The 20,272-nt window shown below is 43.5% G+C and overlaps 3 protein-coding genes across 5 annotated transcripts in view; 2 read left to right on the forward strand and 1 right to left on the reverse strand.

Annotated features, from left to right (window-relative positions):
- Nucleotides 1-8,012, forward strand: part of NAA25 (N-alpha-acetyltransferase 25, NatB auxiliary subunit) — a 77,409-nt gene extending 69,397 nt beyond the window's left edge. The window contains exon 24 of the mRNA XM_081253196.1: nt 4,088-8,012. Coding sequence (XP_081109322.1) covers nt 4,088-4,210 — 123 coding nt within the window. The 3' untranslated portion in view covers nt 4,211-8,012. The remainder of the gene's footprint in view (nt 1-4,087) is intronic.
- A 2,540-nt stretch (nt 8,013-10,552) lies between these two features.
- On the reverse strand, nt 10,553-18,247 carry ERP29 (endoplasmic reticulum protein 29). Its single transcript, XM_081253212.1, has 3 exons — nt 17,990-18,247; nt 13,274-13,412; nt 10,553-11,373 (listed from the first exon to the last, which is right to left on the reverse strand). The coding sequence occupies exons 1-3, from the start codon at nt 18,131-18,133 to the stop codon at nt 10,871-10,873; spliced, it is 786 nt and encodes a 261-aa protein (XP_081109338.1). The 5' UTR covers nt 18,134-18,247; the 3' UTR covers nt 10,553-10,870.
- A 68-nt stretch (nt 18,248-18,315) lies between these two features.
- Nucleotides 18,316-20,272, forward strand: part of TMEM116 (transmembrane protein 116) — a gene marked incomplete at its 5' end in the record, with an annotated part of 144,508 nt that continues 142,551 nt past the window's right edge. Inside the window, 2 exons of one of the 3 annotated variants that reach the window (XM_081253209.1) lie at nt 18,316-18,335; nt 18,697-18,850. Of the gene's footprint in view, nt 18,336-18,400; nt 18,851-20,272 lie in introns of those variants that run through there. The other 2 variants (XM_081253208.1, XM_081253207.1) reach the window with 2 other exon arrangements.

The raw sequence follows: 20,272 nt of genomic DNA on the forward strand, positions 1-20,272 counted from the left end.
AGCTCACTATTGTTGGGCTTAAAGTTTGTAGAAATATAATGATCAAAGACCTGGCTGTAGAGCGATGCATACAAATTTCTAAATTGGAGATACGATATAGGCACAAAAATCTGAGTGAGTCAAAAGGAGTCTCACTGGAAAGGGGACATTTGAGGATTAATAAATTTTCACCAGGCAGACAGGAATGGAGGAAAGGAATCCCAAGCAGGAGGAGGCACAGACAACAGCACAGAGGCAGGAAAGTGAGTTGTGTGGTGCACCATGAGTCATTTGGTAGAGCCAGAGCCCATGGTGATTTCGGACGCAGGCAGCAGTAAGGGGCAGCTTGCAGCAAGCAGCAGTGAGCAGTAGCAGGAAGCAAGATCTTAGTTCCCAGAGCGGGAGTCCTAACCACTGGACCACAGGGGCCAACAGTAGGGCCTGGGTCGCTAGTCCTTACGTGCCTTGGCAAGAAAGAATTCAGGCAAGGAGGCAGCAGGTAAAGAAAAGTTAAAAGTTTATTGGAAAAGCAAAGTACACGCGGAAAGATGCATGGGCGAACTCAGAGAGTCGCGCCTTTGGGAAGTTTAAATCCTTTATAAGGTGTCAGTCTTCCGGGTCTTTGTCTTCTTTTTGGCCAGTTGTATTGTTTTGACCCCAGGGCTAATTTGTTTCTGGACCCTCCCCTGGGTGTGCACGCACCCCTAAGTTAAGATGGATCCCACTGCAAAGGCCTCTGGGAGGAGATGGCAGGACTTACTGTGGTCTGGCATCTCCTGCCTTTTTGACGCTGTGTAGGCTTTTGCACATGCGTAGTGTTTCCCTTGCCCCAAGGTTGGGAGGTGTGTGACCTCTGGATCATTTAATAGGGTTTAGTCCCACTCTGTCCCTGCCATAAAAATGCCCAATGTCCGGTTATTTACCCTGTTCCTGTTGCTGGTTTTTATATTGAGGTGCACATCTCGAAATACAGACAGGAGTCCAGTCATAAACATGTAGTCCTGGAGCCCATTTGTTCTTGCTTCAGGAAATGTAAACGGACTGGTAGTGAATGTCCGGCCTGGAGCTCATCTTCTCCTCCTCCCATGAGGTGTGAACAGGAGGCCAGTTGTAAATGCCTGGCCTGGAGCCCATCTATCTCCTGCCTCAGTGGTATGTGGGAAGGACTGTTGGATACAAAGGTGACAGGCATAGTAGCCCTGCTGTTGTCAAGAGGATTGAGTGGTTCTTGGTGAAAGATCTATCTGCCTCCTGAAATGAGGAATAAGATTTCTCTTTTTTTTTTTTTTTTTTTTTTATGGTACGCGGGCCTCCCACTGTTGTGGCCCCTCCCGTTGCGGAGCACAGGCTCCGGACGCGCAGGCTCAGCGGCCATGGCTCACGGGCCCAGCCGCTCCGCGGCATGTGGGATCCTCCCAGACCGGGGCACGAACCCGTATCCCCTGCATCGGCAGGCGGACTCTCAACCACTGCACCACCAGGGAAGCCCAGATTTCTCATTTTGATTATTCTAGAGGTTATCCTTAACTCTGGGCTACTTTCTAGATTTTCCAAGCCCTGGTTCTGTCTTCATCTTTTGACCTTGGGGAAGTAGCTTAACTTCTTTGGGCCTCAATTTCTTTATTTGTAAAATGGAAATCATAATAATGTTAATGCAAGCTCGCGTGCCCAGCGCACAGTGAGCCCAAACAAACTGAAACGTTGGAGTTTGGAGCAGAGAAAGGTTTATTGCAAGACCATGCAAGGAGATGGGTGGCTCATGCCCTAAAAGCCCAGAACTCCCTGAAGGGTTCCAGCAAAGCATTTTTAAAAGCCAGGTGAGGGAGGAGGGTCGTAGGGTGTGTGATCAGATCGTGCACAGTTCTCTGATTGGCTGATGATGGGGGAACAGGGTGGTGTCACAGGGGTTAACTTTATCAGTCCTTAGGCTCCAGGAGGCCTGGGGTTATGTGCTCATGGTCATCAAGTAGTTAACATCTTCCATTTGGTGGGGGGATTGACTTCACATCTGCAAAACAACTCAGGAAATTTGCATCAAATACTATTATCTAGGTACTTCAGAGAAGAGCTAAAGCAGAGGATATGGGGGGAAGGCCTGTCCCAGGAAGGCCCCATAGTGTCCTGCTCAGATACAATAATACCTACTTCATAGGGTTATAGTGAAGATTAAACAAAACAATAATGGCTGTATACTGCCTTATTTTGTTAAAGTCATGATACATATAACATACTGAGCAGCACCGGCCACCAAATATTGGATCCATGTAGTGCTCAGTACTTTCTTTTGGGTTTAAAAAAAAAAAGAAAAAACAACTTCAGTTCCATTTACATTAGGTTCACTTTTTTCTTTCCTTCCTTCCTTTCTTTCTAAACTTGAAACACTATGAACAAGGCCTCTGGAGTACTACCTCTAGTCCTGGTCCCTTTTCCTCTTCCCTAGCAGTATCCATTGAAACTGGTTGTATGCCAAAACACCCCTCCCCTCATTTTAAAAATATTTATTTATTTTGGTTGCACCAGGTCTTTGCTGCAGCATGTGGGATCTTTTAGTTGCAGCATGTGGGTTCATAGTTGTGGCATTCGAACTCTTAGTTGTGGCATGCATGTGGGATCTAGTTCCCAACTAGGGATCGAACCTGGGCCACCTGCATTGGGAGCATGGTGTCTTATCCACTGGACCACCAGGGAAGTGTCCCCCTCCCCACCATTTTTAAAAAAAAACCATCTGGTCTTAATGTAATGTACCCTAACATCTGTTAGGTTTTTTTTAAAGTAAATTGTATACACTTTATTTTATTCAGAAGCATGGTTTTTTTTCACTCAACCAATATTCAAGAGTTCTGTTCAGGCTACTGCATCTAGATCAATCTGGTTCTTTTAAACAAAATATTTTAAACAAAATTCTGTTCAAAATATGAATGTACCACAGCCATTGGACATATTTTAGGTTGTTTCTGTACATTTGCTTTTACGTATAGTACTGAATGACATGTATTTGTGTACATGCCTTTTTATGCACTTGTTGGGTCATAAAATGTGCTTATCTGGTTTCTTTTGGGCTTTAAAGTACTGCCAGCTTCATGTAAAGCTAACCAGTTTTCAGCCAACCTTCTTTCTGTGTTTGAACACTCCATCCCCTTTATTTTTTGTGCTTTCTACCACAGGTCAAACGTGCAGCAAATATTTAACTCACATATTTGAGCAGCCTTAGGAAAACTGGTCTTTTTTAGTTGTTTGGCCTCTGGAACACGATCGTGGACTCTGTCAATAGGGAGGGAGGCCTGTCAATATTGTAACTAGAAAAGATGATACTGGTAAATTTGATGCCTTTAAAAAATGGCTGTGATAAGTCTAAATTAATAATAAATTTCTACTTTTTTTCCGATGAAACTAATAATAAGAAATCTCAATTTTTCCACTTTGTACAGCTCATAACAAAATAGTAGTGATTTTATGGCTAAAGTACTTAGTAATAATTTTCTAACTTTTTTCTTTAAAAAAATTAATTAATTAATTAATTAATTAATTTATGGCTGTGTTGGGTCTTCGTTTCTGTGCGAGGGCTTTCTCTAGTTGCGGCAAGCAGGAGCCACTCTTCATCGCGGTGCACGGGCCTCTCACTATCGCGGCCTCTCTTGTTGCGGAGCACAGGCTCCAGACGCGCAGGCTCAGTAGTTGTGGCTCACGGGCCCAGTTGCTCCACGGCATGTGGGATCTTCCCAGACCAGGGCTCGAACCCGTGTCCCCTGCATTGGCAGGCAGATTCTCAACCACTGCGCCACCAGGGAAACCCCTAACTTTTTTTCTTGATGAAAACTAGAAATCAGAAATCTCGTTTTTCCGACTTGATATGATTTATAACAAAGGTTACTTGCAAGATTGGTAATGCTAAAGCAACAGGGGTCTCAGTGAAAAGTCACATGGAAAAATATACATCTGTGATGAGTTTAGCCATCTTTGCATTTAATGAAATTGAAAATGACCCACTGTCTTCTGATGGAGCTTGCAGTGAGACCAGAGGTAGTGGTAATTTTAACTTACACCTGAGGATCTCTAATCTGGGGGAATGCTTTCTGAGCAAGACCACTAATTCTTGTTTCCTTCGTAGGAAGAGAGAAAATTTTCAAAGACTGTACAAGGGAAGGTGCAGAGCAGTTACCTGCACTCACTTCTGGAAATTGGGGAGCTGCTGAAAAAAAGACTTGAGACTACAAAGAAACTAAAAATTTAAGTTAGTGTGAACCACAAGCACTGAGGACTCTGCGACAGAATAGGACGTCATCTTCCCAGGCAAAAGCTACATCTGATTGACCATCATTTTAATCCAGAACTTCCTCATAAAATGCATGAAGGACTTTGATCGTGAATTAATTTTTTAGGTATTAAATGTATACAACTGATTAAATTATTGTATATAAACCAGAAGCAGGACCCTCGTCTGGGTTTGACCACTTTTTATACATGTTCATATGCATATGGCAGCCACAAGAGAACCCCACTCTTCTTCTTCCCTTCTATCACCAGAAACATCTGGTGGGGTGGGGGGAAAGCAGCAATAGAAATTAAGCATAAAGCATCGACCTCAGAGCAGCTGAATGGCCCTACCATTATAGCAGTGTGTGTTTTGATCTGGTCCTTTAGCCTTAGGAAGCAGAAAGCAGAAGAAGAGGGGGACCATGATTGGGAGTAGGCCCTCTTTCCACATTAGCAGTTTAGTTTTGAGGCTTCCTCAAACGCTTGGCTCCCACAGAACCCAAGGCAGGTACCCAAAGGACCTCAGATGAAATTTGGCATAACCACCTGCCACTGAAGGACATCACTTAGATGCCTACAGGCTGTTGTTTTTCAGCTTAATAATCCCAATGGCGAGACATCCCCATCCTAGCTCCTGTGAGAGTTAAATCAGAAGTAGCCTTCTATTATCTTACAGCTGTTTGGAGGGGAAAGTAGTGCAGACCACATATAAGCCTGCTGAGGACTAGCTTGCTGTCTTTCGTCTATTTGGGAAAGGGGAATCACTGTTTTAAAGAAGAGTGGTGTACATAATTTATGCAGGCAAGTCTAATACCAGTGTCATTGGTTTTGTGAGCTATATATATATGTATATGCTTTTACATATATACGTATATTTTCAACCATATATACATGTATATGTAAATGTATATACATGTATATATGCTTGAAAGTAAAGATTTAATGCTGTAGCGTTTTTTAAGTGGGAGGTTTGGGAAGGAAGAAAGGAAGGAATGTATATTAATATGGATTTAACCTAGGTTTTAAGATTTAGGCAGGCAAAAGAAATGTTATCAGTTGGGCTTGAGGTTCAGTTTACTTTTTTCAAACTTGAGAATTATTACCAGGATGGTGTTTACGTTGTTCATCTGGAGCTCCCCAAGACTATGGCTTCAGAGGTTGGTTTGACAGAAAAGATAAACATTGCTCTTGAAAATGTTACACATTTTATACAACTGCTTTGGTAACTTTTTTGTGTTTGAATCTGTGCCTCTGTTTTTGGTCTTTGTTACCCAAATACCGTTAAAGTTAGTAATTCTGAAAAGCAAAGAAATGAATTTGATGAGGAAATTCAAGTATCTGATGGAGGATTGGTCTTGAAGACCTTCAAGGTTCTTTCCAACTCACTTCTCCAGTGAAATGTGATACTTTTTTCTTTTAAAAGCAACCAAAAAAGAGCTTGGAAAATCTCTGTATGCAAAGCAATTGCATTTTGTCCCTATCATTTTGACTTTCTTAGATTCACAATTTGGTAGGGTGATTAATAACTGTCTTAACTTGTAGGGAAACTTTTTTGAAAATTACTGAATTACCTGGTCAAAATAAGACTTGTTGGAAATCCTAGTCTATCCAGTAATTTTAAAAAAACAGTTTTGATGTTAATTGGTAGCCACAACTGTCATACCCCATCCCAAAAGAAAAGAACTGCCTTGAACAAGATGAATTAAAAATTCTGATTGAGGGCTTCCCTGGTGGCGCAGTGGTTGAGAGTCCGCCTGCCAATGCAGGGGACATGGGATCATGCCCCGGTCTGGGAGGATCCCACATGCCACAGAGCGGCTGGGCCCGTGAGCCATGGCTGCTGAGCCTGCGCGTCCAGAGCCTGTGCTCCGCAACGGGAGAGGCCACAACAGTGAGAGGCCCGCGTACCGCAAAAAAAAAAAAAAAAAAAAAAATTCTGATTGATTCTGAATCTAACTTAATAACATCATAATTTCATAAAACTATGGTCTATTTAGATGGAACTTTGTGTATGGGTTTGGAGGTATGTGTGTATGGCATGTGTTCTTGAAATGATATTTCTTTGAATATCCAAAAATACTATACATAGAAACAGAAATGTTCTTTGAAACAAGTCTATTAACTGACCGTGATCATTCTAGCATATGTGTGCTCAGTGGGCTGGCCTTGGTCCTCAGGGACAGTGTGTGACTCCAGTGGTCTACCTACCTAGTCTCTTGCCTAGGGGCATCTGGGTCCTCTACTGGTTTTAGTGACAGATAATGTTACGTTGGGGTTATGCTTCCTTTGTTACATGTTGATTTCCCTACTAAATGTAGCATTTCAATTAGATCCAACCTCTTACATTTTGAGATAATTGTAAAAAGAATGAAATTATGCAGAAATGGCCAATATCTTTTATTGATCTGTTCTTTTGGAAATTGTCATGCACTATAAATTGTGTACAGTTAAAAAAAAATATATATATACACATATATTCTTACATGAGTAAAAAGCACCCTCTCCAGCAATTGTATGTAATTGGTATTTGAAGAGAATTCCCAAATAACTCATTGCTGCTGCTGCTGCTGTTTTTAGTTTGTGTGGGTTTTTTGTTTTATTTTTGTGTGGAAAATTGATATTTAAAAAAAAAAAAAGGAGAAAAAACACGACTACTGTTTACAGACTGAAAAATTACTGCTTTTTATACTACTGAGATCCTAAGACTCTCCAAAGCAAATATTTGGTTTAAATCATTTATCTGATGTGGATAAAAGGTAGAGAACTTTTTAGTGTTCTCCACATAATGGAAAATGTACAAATGCCTAGCTGTGTTGCCCATCAATTTTGTATATTTTCATAATTTTAATTGTTCAAAATTGCATTATATTTTGCAATCACTATGTTCAATCTGGATTTGTCTTTCATTCTAACTTTTAATATAAAAAGGGGTTTCAATGTATCTACAGCCTTGTTATTGAAACTCTTCCTACTTTTTTGCTGTGATTTATTAATATGGGAAGTATATATTCTTCCTTGTTCAGAATTAAGTGAAGCATAGCAAATCTATTTAAAATGGATGGGTTAATTTATTTAAACACTTTCATCTTAAGTTGGCATTCCTGCCTGGTTCATTTTTGTTCAGATTCCTAGAAGCCACAACCTTTTAAATGGTATAAGTGATCTCAATCTTGTATTATATTCCTCAGAAAGATGGTAATATTTGTAAATTTAAAATTATTCCAAGGCCACTAGTTATTTTGTTTAAAGTACCTTGCGTGCTCGCATTCATTAATTCAACATTTATGTGTTGAGCACTTATTTACTACGTGCCAGATTCTGTGTTAGGCTCTGCTGATATAATGGTAGATGAACTCTATATCCTAGTTAGTGGCTGAAGTGGGGGAAGAGACAATAAAAATAAGTTTGTAATTAAGTCCTGATTAATGATATGTCAGGGTATGTGATACGTGGGGTCACAAGAGGACCTCTTGAGTGGTGCCATCTGACCTGAATGATGAAGAGTCAGCCATGGAAAAGTGAATACAAGTCAAAGGCACCAAGGCAGGAAACTGCTGAGCATGTTCCAGTGACTGTAAAAAAAAGGCTCACGGGCTTCCCTGGTGGCGCAGTAGTTGAGAGTCCGCCTGCCAATGCAGGGGACACGGGTTTGTGCCCCGGTCTGGGAAGATCCCACGTGCTGTGGAGCGGCTGGGCCCGTGGGCCATGGCCGTTGAGCCTGCGCGTCCGGAGCCTGTGCTCTGCAATGGGAGAGGCCACAACAGTGAGAGAGGCCCACATACCGCAAAAAAAAAAAAAAAAAAAAAAAAAAAAGGCTCAAGTGCCTGGGACTTAATGAAAGGAGCGGAAAGGGGGTACAGATTGAGATAGAAGGTGGAGTGGGGATTAGAGCGATCAGGATTTTGTACCCAGGGGAGGAAATAAGATTTCTAAATTTAGTGGGAAGTTACTGGAGGATTTCAGGCAGGCTGATGACATGATTTATCCCAGGGTATGTGAACCCATAGGCTGAGATCATTTATTCAGACACACAACACAGTAGAAAGAGGAGCTGTTTGTTTTTCCTCCTAGTTTCCTTTCTGTCCTATGATACTAAATGCCCTTATTTGAGCCCTGAAAAGGTTCTTGCCTGCTTCTTCAGTTATGAACTAACTCCACCCCAACATTCTCTTTTTCCTTTAACAAAAACTGGGCACTTGGATATACCTCACTGCCATTTTTGACTTTCCCCAAAAGGCAGGCTCAGGTTTATACTTCTTCATGTTCCCTATTTTTGAGATGCTGTGACTACCTCGATGCAGACATGTGTTTCATAGTAACAAGTGGAGGCTAAGCAACCATGAACCAAATGCTTTTAAAAGTTATTTGTGGGGTACCTATAGTTTATGCTTGGGGAACAGAGCTTGTTTGCAACCTCAGCTTCCATATATTTTAGTAAAAGTGGGCCCCAGGTTATGTACTATTTTTCATATGAGAAAAGCAGTTATTGCAGATAAGGCTACTAAGACCACCCAGTGGGGTTAAGGGATAGAATTCAAACTCTTAAGCAATGATGAAGTGAGCTAAAATCCAGAGTGTCTCATGTCCCCCCTCCCCCGGCCTCATACACACCATCTCACATTCTTCATCTTGATGGCCATGTTCAAATCCTCAGATTGTCTTGGCTCTCTACTGAATAATCCGTCTCTCCTGAAGCGATTCAAATGCCTACGTGTGTGTGTGTGTGGCACCAATTACCAAGAATTATTAGTAAATTAAAATTATCCTTGGCACTATTTGAGAAAACTTGCAGGGTCCTTAGTTTAGCATAGGATTCTTCATATTGGATCCAGGGGCTCATGTGCTTCAGTTTATCTGGAAATTCCCTTAAACAGTCTGATAAGTAGCATCTGAGCCACAGTATTAGTGATTATATGCTAAGAAGTAGAGGGAAGGAATCCATTTGATGTGTTAGGGAAGATTTTTATGTGGCATATGCAAATCACTACAGATTCTAAACTAGAAACAGGGAGGGCCTATCTTTAATGAAAAATACTTCAAAGAGCCTCTGATGTATGATAATCTAGTCCTGTCCAATAGCCTGTGTTTCTTAAACTCAAGACCCTAGGCTTATAAATAATGATACCCAGCATGGACCCATCCAGTGAAGTACCCGTAGACGTGTTGCCCCTTTTCTTTCTCTTACAATTGAGAGGAGGCCACGTTCAGGGACTGAATGCATTTAGTTTTAGAGTTCTCTCCCTACCTGTCGTCTTACTCTGATTTCCGTAAGACAACGAATACTTAATTCTTTGGAAGTGACCCTGTTTTAGGTAGATGAGAAAAAATTAGAACAGCTCAAGCAAGTTTACCAGTGAGAAGCATGCAAAAAGATCTTACAAATTTTTCAATTAGAATTAATGAGTAGGGGACATATTGAAATTGTTGGGCCTAATATATATTCTTTTGTCAAATGTTAAGAGTATCTTCGCTGGCTATGTCAGGTGTTTAGGTTTGAACATCTTTTATCTAGTTGATTTGAACTGTTAGCTTAAGCTGCACAATTTTTTTTTTGGTTCCATCCAATTAAACACATGGGTTTTCCTGTTTTCCTACATTTTTTGTTTCCAGTGATCTTAAATACCCAATCTGGCTGAAATGGAGGGACATAGACAATCTGAGGTTTTATTTGCCAACTCTGCTCAACTTAAATTTCTTTATGTGCATGCAGTTAGATATATTTCAGGAGCTGAAGTTTGATATTTTCAAAGTTTAATATGAAAGTTTGGATGTTAACATGAAGCTTATTTACTATTGCAGATTATTGCTCATCACTCCTGAGACCTGAAAGTCGGTACGATGCTCTCCCACTCTGCTTTTTAAAAGTTGGTACTTATTGAGTAACTAACAGTCACAAAGTGACTTAGATGGAAAACTATCCCTTTCTAAAAAAACTTTCAAATTGGACTGAATTGTATCATTTAGCTGTCTAAATCCAACTCTTAAAAACACCTACCAGGTTATATTGGTAAAACTAAGAATTTGCTGAATGTATCTCATGGAGTATGAAAAAGAACTATACTGCCATTCAATTTTAAGGACCAGAAAATGGACAATGCCTTTTACCACTCGCAATCAGTCCACTTGAATCTGAACACCTGTGGAAAGTAATAAAGGTAGGCCTTGAGCTGGGACTAGTTTCCACAGTGTTACCAGGGTAGTCTGTTACCCTGGTAGAGCAGAGTCCACACCACCTTAGATTAAAAAATAAATTCAAAGGAGAAAGCAGGTCATAGGCCAAAGTATAATTTGTAAAAGAAAACTGAATGGCTTCAGGTCCTTTTAACCAAAACACAGAAACTTTAATTGAATCAGAATTATATCTGTCAAAAACCTGGGCAGTACACTCTTCTTTATAGCACCAATTCCTTCTGAGGGGGAATTTCACAAGCCATCTGAGTAAATGTTCCAGCTATACCGGACTGGTTAGAGACGTTCCAAGCATAGTCACACCAGCATCAATATCTGGGCATACTCAGATTTCTGGTTTAGTGCCACTTTTCCTACCACTCCCTTATATCCCAGGAGGGTCTCACAGCCAGCAGGTAGCTTACCCCTCCCCACCCCACCAAACCCTTGAAAACCCTGGAGTGCCTTTTCATAGCTCCTGCTTCTCAGCCCCCTTCTTCTGGAAGGCAGTCAAAATGTTTAGGCTCTTCTGGAGCTCTTCCTTCTTCCCATCGCTCATCTTGTTCTTCTCAATCAGCTTGGTGATCCGGGTCATCTCTGAGGCTGGGAAGTCCTCACCTTGGTCTACGATCTTTCCCATGATCTTAAGGTATTGCTCGGCCCACTTCTTCTCAGCCTCCTTCACACTTGCAAGGCTGTCCTGCCCCTGCTTCAAGAGGGCCTGGCGGGCCTCCATACCAGAGGCCCTGATGAACTCTCCAGCAAGGGTGTCGTACGCAGGCAGGCAACCAGGCATACCTAGGTAAACCCCATGTCCTTTTAGCCAGCGCTGGATGGCTCCAACCTTAACTGCCCCACTATATAGGACTGGGTTCTCAAAGTCCCCATCCCGGAAGAGGTAGAAGACTGGGTAGTTCTCCTTGTCGAGCTTGTATTTCTCACTCAGCTCCATATTCAGCTTGTCACCATAATCTGTGAATAGAAACCAGAAACAAGGAATAAGACATGAGGAAGGTATGGCAGTAGGTTGCTGTGAAGCCTATCTGAGCCGAGGGGAAGAAGAATCCCAGCAGTTTGAATTCCTCCTCTGCTACTTCCTAGCCATGTGGCATTAGTCAAATCCTTTAATCTCTCTGCACTTCATTTTCCTCACCTGAAAAAGGGGAATTCTGCATATTTATTATATGCCCACTATGTGCCAGGGACTGTTCTAAGTGCTGGGGACTTAGTTGTGATTTAGAGTGATTAAGAGTATCAAGCTCTCTGACCTCAAGGAGCTCATCATACTCTTCAAAAAGTGAGAAGAGAGATAATAAACAAATGAACCAAAGTGATTAGTGCTATGACGAAAATAAAATGGTGATATGACACTGACTGGGTGAGAAGGCCCACTTCGGGCGGTCATGGAAGGCCTCCTTGTGAAGATGACATGAGCTGAGGGACGTGAATATGTAGGAGACATATCAGACACATCAAGAGCAGACACATCAATTTGTGGGAAGAGTGTCTCAAGCAGAAAGGACTGCAAGTGCAAAAGCTCTGAGGCAGGAATGAGCTGGGTATATTCAAGGATTACAAAGTGTAGTCTGGCTGGAGCTTAGTGAATGTGTGGTAGGTAACGAGCTCAGTCCCTACCACTTGAGGTCTGTTGGGAGGACACAATGAGGGGATATGTGCACTTAACCTGGCAGAGTTAAGTGTTTAATATGTGGTAGCTGTTAGTATTTGCTATGTCTTTCCCCAAAGGCAGGAGCAACCTCAAGGGCTACAACTGGTTTCTTACACCTGGCCAAGAAGAAATGGCCAAGACCACCTATTACTGGGTAGTAGTATAGGAAGTGTAGGGTTCCAGTCCTAGTTCTGGCACTTTATAATCTTGAGCAAGTTACTCTAAGCATCTGTTTCTTCATTTGGGGAGTCATAAAACTTTCTTCACAGAGTTGCCACAGGATGACATGCATGTAAAACACTTAGCACAGTGGCCTGGCACATAATAAACATTTCAGAAATGTCAGCTATTGTTAATATTATTAAAGCCCCAAAGGAGTGGACTCACAGTTGAGTTAGACTTGATCGACTGCCCTGAAGAAGTGTGACAGCTACCTCTATCCAAGGCCAGACTCAAGAGCTCACTAGGGAACTGTGGCATCTCAGCTGGGAGGAAGCAGAGAGGGAAGAACCTACTGCATTCCTCCTAAGAATACACACTTAGGAGGAGTTCTGAATGAGCCCCTTGCTACCCCACAGCCTGAGACAAATCATTTAAGCTCCTTGAGCTTCAGTTTTCCACAAGTATAAAAAGGAGATAATCCATCTCACTTCTCAGGCGAGGTTCAAGTGAAGATTAAAAATGCAATGTCTGTGTACATCTTTACAGACTGAAAAACCACTAAATGTTGGCAACTATGTATTAAAGTTGTCCCTATCATTGAGAGCTACCCTTGGTTTAGTGGCAGCTCTGGTGGATTTGAGCTAAAGCCCAAACCCAATAGTTTTGGTAAAAAAGAGTTGAAGATGAAAAACTGACTACGCTGTCCCCCGGGAGGCAAGGCATCCCCTCTGACTACAGTCCCCTGCAAGGAGAGCTCCAAGCTCTCACAGTATGTTTGATGTCAGTGTGGGTGAAGGGTGAAGGATGGTGAATTCCCTCCCCTCAGGCACCTGCAAGGCTGAGCTGAGGTTCTGTGGTCACAGAATCTGCTCAAGCTAAGCTTGCCGTGGGTACCAGACTCCTTGAGAGGACATGACCCCATTTATACTCCTCGTGTGTGGCTCAGACAGAAAGGCACTGGGTATTCCCCCTACAAGTAGGGAAATAATTCCTAGTTTCCTCCCCCTCTGCCCTCCTCAGTCATCCCAGACTTGTCCGTACCTGAGATCCCCACCTCTGCCACCAAGAGATCATCGCTGGAAGCTGAGTTTTCAGCCAGACGCTTGAACTCATCCTGCTTCTCACCATACGGGTACTGGGTGTCAAACTTCACCAAGACGAACTTGCTTTTGGGAATGACCTGAGGGCATACAGAGCTGAGCAAGTGGGGGTTCCCAAGGACCTTTGGGGCTAATTCCCTTTCCCAAGGGACCCCTGTTTAAGAAACAGAGTGGAAAACAAGCCCACAAGGGAGACAAGCTCTCATATACTAACCTTCATTCATTCATTCACCCATTGATTCACTTAACAATTTGACGGTGTCTACTATTGAGTAGCCCATTAAGTAGTTGCTCACACTAATCAAACTGTCTGGAACAAACAATGCTATAGATGTACTAAGGCCTTCTCCTCCAGTGGCCCTTTTGGTAAGGCTAAGGAAACGCATCTTTAGCACACGTAAAGTTGGCCCCTGTCGTGCCCATCATCCCAGGGGCCTTTCTCTGGCAATGAACCAGAAATCTGACCCAAACCAAACAACCGTCTATAAAGGAGTTGGCACCACAGAGGATGCTCTGGCTAGGGAGTCCAGAGTTTGCACTCTGCAATTTCAGGGCTCATAGGAAGTTGCTGAGAGGCCAGGCTTGGGACAATGTCCCCTCCCTAAACTACAGTTTCCTTGAAGTTAGATCTCTAAGACCTAAACTGTCAGGGTCCAGACTTCTATTTCAATTATGGTAAAATTTACATCACAGGGATTTATTACATTAACTGTGTTGCACAACCATCACTAATATCTAGTTCCAGAACATTTTCATCACCCGAAAAGGAACCACGTATCCATTAAGCAGTCATTCCCCAATCCTCCTTCCCCCAGCCCCCGGCAACCACTAATCTGCTTTCTCTCTGTATGGATTTGTCTACTCTGATGGACTCATACAATAAGTGACCTTTTGTGTCTAGCTTCTTTCACTTAGCATAATGTTTTCAAGATTCATTCATGTTGTAGCATGCATCAGTATTTCACTCCTTTTTATGGCCAAATAAATATTCCATTGTATGGATATATCATACTTTGTTTACCCATTCATCAGTAGATGGACATTTGGGTTGTTTCCACCTTTTGGTTATTTGTGAATAGTGCTGTTATAAACATTTGTGTACAAGTTTTTGTTTGAACACCTGTTTTCATCTCTTTGGGGAATATATCTAGGAGTGGAACTGCAGGGTCATATAGCAATTCTATATTTAACTTATTGAGGAATTCCAAAACTTCATTTTGATGGTTTCACCCAATGCATAGATTTTATCTAATAAGCTGCCTCTGGTTGGTAGTACTGCCTCCCCTCCTCCTACAACTTTTAATTTTTCTAATCAAAGTCATCACTATGGGTTAATTTTTCATCACAGGCAATCCCTGCCATAATTAAGTCAAGCTGACATCAGTCCAGTTTTTGTTAGTCCTTATTTCTTACTGTGGGTTGCTGTCCATTTCGTTTTAGGTTTTAAAAAATATTTAGGGCTTCCCTGGTGGCGCAGCGGTTGAGAGTCCGCCTGCCGATGCAGGGGACACGAGTTCGTGCCCCGGTCTGGGAGGATCCCACATGCTGTGGAGCGGCTGGGCCCGTGAGCCATGGCCACTGAGCCTGTGCGTCCGGAGCCTGTGCTCCACAACGGGAGAGGCCACAACAGTGAGAGGCCCCTGTACCGCAAAAAAAAAAAAAATAATAACAGCGCCAGAGGACACAAGGGAAGAGGGAGAAGGGACCAGAACAGGTAATCTTTAAGTGGTCACTGACCCCAAAAAGTCTGAGTTCTGGAGTCTAAGAGCAGGGAAGACTTAAAAATATAAATCAGATCACATCCCTCTGGCCCATTTGGCCTTATTTCAGTTCAACACACCAAACATTCCCACTCAGGGCCTTTTCATTTGCTGTCTCTGCTGGCTAGAGTGCCCTTTCCCTGGTTCTTTCCATGGTTGTCAAAGCTCAGTTCAAATGTCCTCTCCTAACGGAGAGGCCTCCCCCACTCATACCGTCTAATTCTGCTTCATTTCCATCATACTCTAGCAGGCTACTGCCCTCTACTTTCTTCACTGCATTTAATCACTCTCCGAAATCCTTATCTGCTTGTTGTCGGTCCTCTCCACTACAATATAATTTATGAGAATAAGGACCGTCTCTGACCTGTTTTCTGCTGTATTATCCCTAGTGCCCAACAGTGCCCTGGCATGTGGCAGATGCTCCGAAAATATCTGATAAATGAACAAAACCAGGGCAGGCTTTAAGAGCAGATGCTACATGTCCAGGAAGAAAATTTTATAAAAGAACACATGAAAACCTAACTTCAAGGGGCCTACATTTATATTATGGAATAATATTAATAATCATACAGTGGTGTAACATTGAAATAGAATTGAGAGGCCTTCATCTTTTATTTTCACCATTCTTAGCCATCAGCAGAATGGTTTTGAACGGCAAACATTTGCACAGCTAATTTTTTCTTGTTCTTTTACTCAACCTGTACCTCTTAACTGCTTTAGAAATCTCTCTCGGGACTTTCCTGATGATCCAGTGGTTAAGACTCCATGCTTCCAATGTAGCGGGCATGGGTTCGATCCCTGGTCAGGGAACTAAGATCCCACATGTGGCACAGCGTGGCCAAAAAAAGAGAAAGAAATAGAAATCTCTCCTTTCTTCATCCTTGAGGAATCAGCTCCACCATAACCTACATTTAGTTAACTTGTTTCTTCAATGCATAGATGAATTCATTATTCATTCATTCATTCAATAAAAAGGTAGTGAGGACCTAACATGTGCCAGGCACCGTTCTAAGTGAACACAGCAGTAAAGAAAACAGACAGGGTTTCTCATTTTTAGTGACGGTAAAGGGCAAGAAACAAAAAAAGACACTGGCAATCACTGAAAGGCAAAGCACGGAACAAGTCTCCTGGATATGGTAACCCCAGGAAGCTCCCCTTTTGTTCAATAGTGATGGAAGAGAGTGAGATTTAGAAAGGGACTGGAGAAAACATTTGTTCATTCATTTGACAAATTATTATTGAGCATCTTCTATGTAACAGGTAACCTGCTAGGTTGTGCAGATGATCAGTGAACAAGATACACAAGGTAGTTCTTCACAAGCATATAATATCCTAGTGTGGGACACAATACACTAGACAAGAAAAAAAAATCAGTGATGAGCGCTCTACAGAGAAATCAAACAAGGTAATGTGACTGGCACTTTAGACTGGGGGAGGGGGAAATCTGAGAAGGTAACATTTAACCCAAGTCTGAACGACGAGGTGCAACCAGCCTTTCAAAGATTGGGCAAAGAACGTTCTGGTCACAAAGAACTGCCAATACAAAGGGCCTAAGGCAGTAATGAGCTAGGAACAGCCAAAGGACAGAGGGCACGGCATGTGGTTGGAGCAGAGGGCACAAAGAGGAGAATGGTTAGGAGATGAGAGGAGAGGGAAGCAAGGGTCAGATCATGTAGGACTTAGGCTACTGGACTGAGAGGCTCCAGAGAGAAAACAGGGAGGCTAGTGAGGAGGCTACATAACCATAGCCTAGACTAGGGTGGTAGCTGTAAAGATGGAGGCACACCAATTGATTAGGAAATACTACTACTGTTGCAGTGCAGTTTCCCTCTAAGTCACATTTGGTCTGTGATGTTACTTCCTATCCATGTTTGGGTGGTAGGGGTGTCACTTTGCCAGGAAAGCCCCCTAAAGCAAAGGGTGCTGTGGGGTGTGTGCCTGACAACCAGCCAGTCATACCTACACTTTTAAATTCTTGAAACTTTGCATTCAATGACCCACAGGTGCCAACTCCACAAGGAACCCTTTTGAAAATACGAAGAGTTAAACCACTTGAGATAGATTTAGAGATTTAGAGCTCCACTTCTTGGTTTCACTTCTTGGGTCACTTCCCAGCAGTGGGTACAAATTAAGAAAATAAATTAATAAATCTCAACACTTAGCTTGCCCATCTCATAGGCGAAGTTAAAAAGGTGCCAGTGGGTGTAAAATTAAGGGATTGGGACTGCATTTCAGCCTTCAATATTTCCAACGTCCATTTACCGAGGCCAAGACCCTAATTCTGTAAATATGAAGGCGGGTGTAGAGGCGAATCCTTCCATGTCTCGACCCGATTTTATTTGTCACCAGGCCCAAGACACTCACTGTAGGGTGGTTGAACCGAAGCTTATTCTTAACCCTAGCACTTTTCAGGGAGACGCAGAATATCTGGACAGTGGCTGCAATCCAAGCCAAAGAGAGAGGGGCGCTGAAACGCAGACTAACGAGCCGCGCGTTTCCAACCTTGCCCCATCACAGACGGGTGGCGTCCGCCTAGTACCGCCCTCCGAGTCTCCTACTTGGGATTTGAGGATTGGATCTCGCCCGGCACCGCCCTGTTCCCATATGCAACGGGAAGAGGCACCCGGCTCCCTCGGCTGCACCTCTGCAGTTCTCTTGCAAAAGAGGAAGCAAGTGCAAATACTGCAAAGGTGCACGAGGACCCTGGAACACGTATGCTCCATGGTCATGATACGGCCTCGGCCCAGATTCCACCAGTCCTACAGGACGGTGGGAAGTCACGGGATTATCGCTACAGACCACCTCCTGCCACCTCTCTGTCCCCTGTGTCCCCCACGGGTGCGCGCTCCCCTGAACAGTCTGGCTGCACCTGCGCGTGATGTCCCCCGCCCCGTTACCTTGTAGAAAGTGATTGTATCCAGGGGAAGGGCGCCCTTGGTGTGCAGGCCGCTGCCGCCTTGCGGAGCAGAGAGGAGCAGGAGGAACAGGAGAAGGGGAAACAACTGGGAGAGAGAAGCGGCGCGGATAACGGCGGCAGCCATAACGCCGGATTCTGGCAGTAAGAGCTAGGAAGGCTGTAGTGGAGCAAGCGCGGAGCCGGGAGTCACGTGGCTAGGAAGGCGGGCACGGGTGCGCTCACGTGTACAGCTAGGCCGCCTAGGGTGAGAGGGAGGAGCCACGTGAGAGGCGGGGAAATGGAGCTTGCCGCGCGTGCGCACTCGGCGAAGCCCCAGCAGGCCTAGGGTGAGCGGGCCTGGCCGCGTGGCGGTGTGGGGTATGGACGGCAGTGCCGGAGAGGCTGGGGGAGGGGAGGAGGAAGAGGAGGAAGGAGAGACTGCCGCGCACGCGCACTCAGCGAGGCTTGCTACCAACCTGCTCTTTTCCCGTCCTCCTCCGCGTGAGTCGCGGCGCGAAGCGCGTGCTCGGCGTCCTTGCAGGTCTTGGGTGGCTGTCCTCTTTTTCGAAGATGACGAGGCCAGCCGTCATTTCTTCCTGCCTTTGGTCCGTCAGGCAGTCGGTGGGAACCTGTTGCTACCTTCGGTTAGTCTGTCAGTCTGACTGTGCTACTACCCCTCAGTCAGTCATACTCCTCTCCCTCCCTTAGCCACGACCCGAGTTGGTCAGTGAGACTCAGCTATTCGTCAGTATGGCAGTCAGGGCTACTCCTGCCGCTTCCCAGTCCGATATGAGACCTACTCTGTGGTGAGTGCCTCACCAGGGAGGCTCCAGGCTCCTATAAAAACAGGCTTCCCTGAAAGGTGAGTACCCGTCGAGCTGTGTCCTGGGCTCTCTGAAAGTATTTTTTTTTTTAAATCCTAGTAATTCTCTTCAACAGGTGTTTGTTCAGGATAGTTTACACCAGATCCTGGTTTTTGCCTGCGGGAATACAGAATCGAGAGGAAAGAGATAGCAGTGTACTGAACAAACTCAGTGGTGGAAGGAGACGTGGGGATAGTAATATAACCAATACGGTGTAATCGGTAGAAAATAAGACTATATTACAGTCTCGTGAAAGCACAAATGGAGATTCAGTCAGCCCTGCTCAGGAATGTCAGGTCAAGTTATAGACGGGAGATGACTTTTGAACTGGATCTTGAAAGAAGAGGAGGTGTTTGCAGGGCAAACACCAAAGGATATTTCTGGCAAGGGGGAAAGCATGATGAATCTGTAAAGGTAAATGGGCACGTTGTAAAGGGTCTTATCAAGCTAAAGGGTTTGGAGCCACCAGAGGCTGTAGCTAAGAGAGTGACGTTAGATTTGCTGTCACTCAGGAATAAAGGGGATGCATTGGAATGGAGAAAGCTGAGGTCAGGGAGGTTCACTGCAGTAGTCTAGGTGGGAGAGATTAAGGTCCTGTAATAGGACCTAATAGAAAGATGAAAAGGTGAGGTTGGAATTGAGAAACTTTTATAGGGTAGAATTCACAAGACTTGATGATCAAATGGATATGCTGGTAAGAGAATAAATTGTATAATGCATTATAAGGGGCTTAGCACCAAGTTAACCATTGCATGTGTCCAATAAATGTGTGTGTAGGTATGTATGTATGTATAAAGTAGTCATCAAAGATAATAGCCAATCTTGGGCAGCCAGTTTAGATAGAAATTTTGAGAGTCCAGTGTGTGTGTGTGTGTGTGTGTGTGTGTGTGTGTGTTTGGAAGGTTCAGAAAAATTTATTTTTTGAGTTTGCCCTAATAAATTATTAAAGAAAATGCACCACATAGACAAATGAATAGAAGTTAGAAGGGATAATTACTGTGAGCTAAGGTGGTTAAAGAAAGCTTCATGTAGGAGGTGGAAACGGAGAACATTTTAGGTGGAGAACAAGTGAAAAAAGAGCAGAAGTGGAAATGAGCATGATGTTTTGGGGAATGACCGGCTTGCTTGAGGGAGTTCTCAGAACAGTAGATAGTAAGACAGTTTTAAGCCCAGGTAGGGGAGAATCTTGAAAATCAAATTAGGAAATTGCTATTTTGTCCTGTAGTCAATAAGGAGCTATTATCCACCTCTGAGTGAATAAATGCATTGAGCACATCTACGGTAGTTACTATGATTGATCAGGAGTGACTTTTTAGTCATGATTAGTTTAGAAGTAGGTTTTGAGAAAAGTGCAAGAAGTGGATTGGTTGGAGAGGGAAGGGAAGTATTCGTACTTTTGTTATGAATTGCAAAAGTGCAGT

Source organism: Mesoplodon bidens (genome assembly GCF_964165515.1).
Source record: "Mesoplodon bidens genome assembly, chromosome: 13".
NCBI classification, from domain to species: domain Eukaryota; kingdom Metazoa; phylum Chordata; class Mammalia; order Artiodactyla; family Ziphiidae; genus Mesoplodon; species Mesoplodon bidens.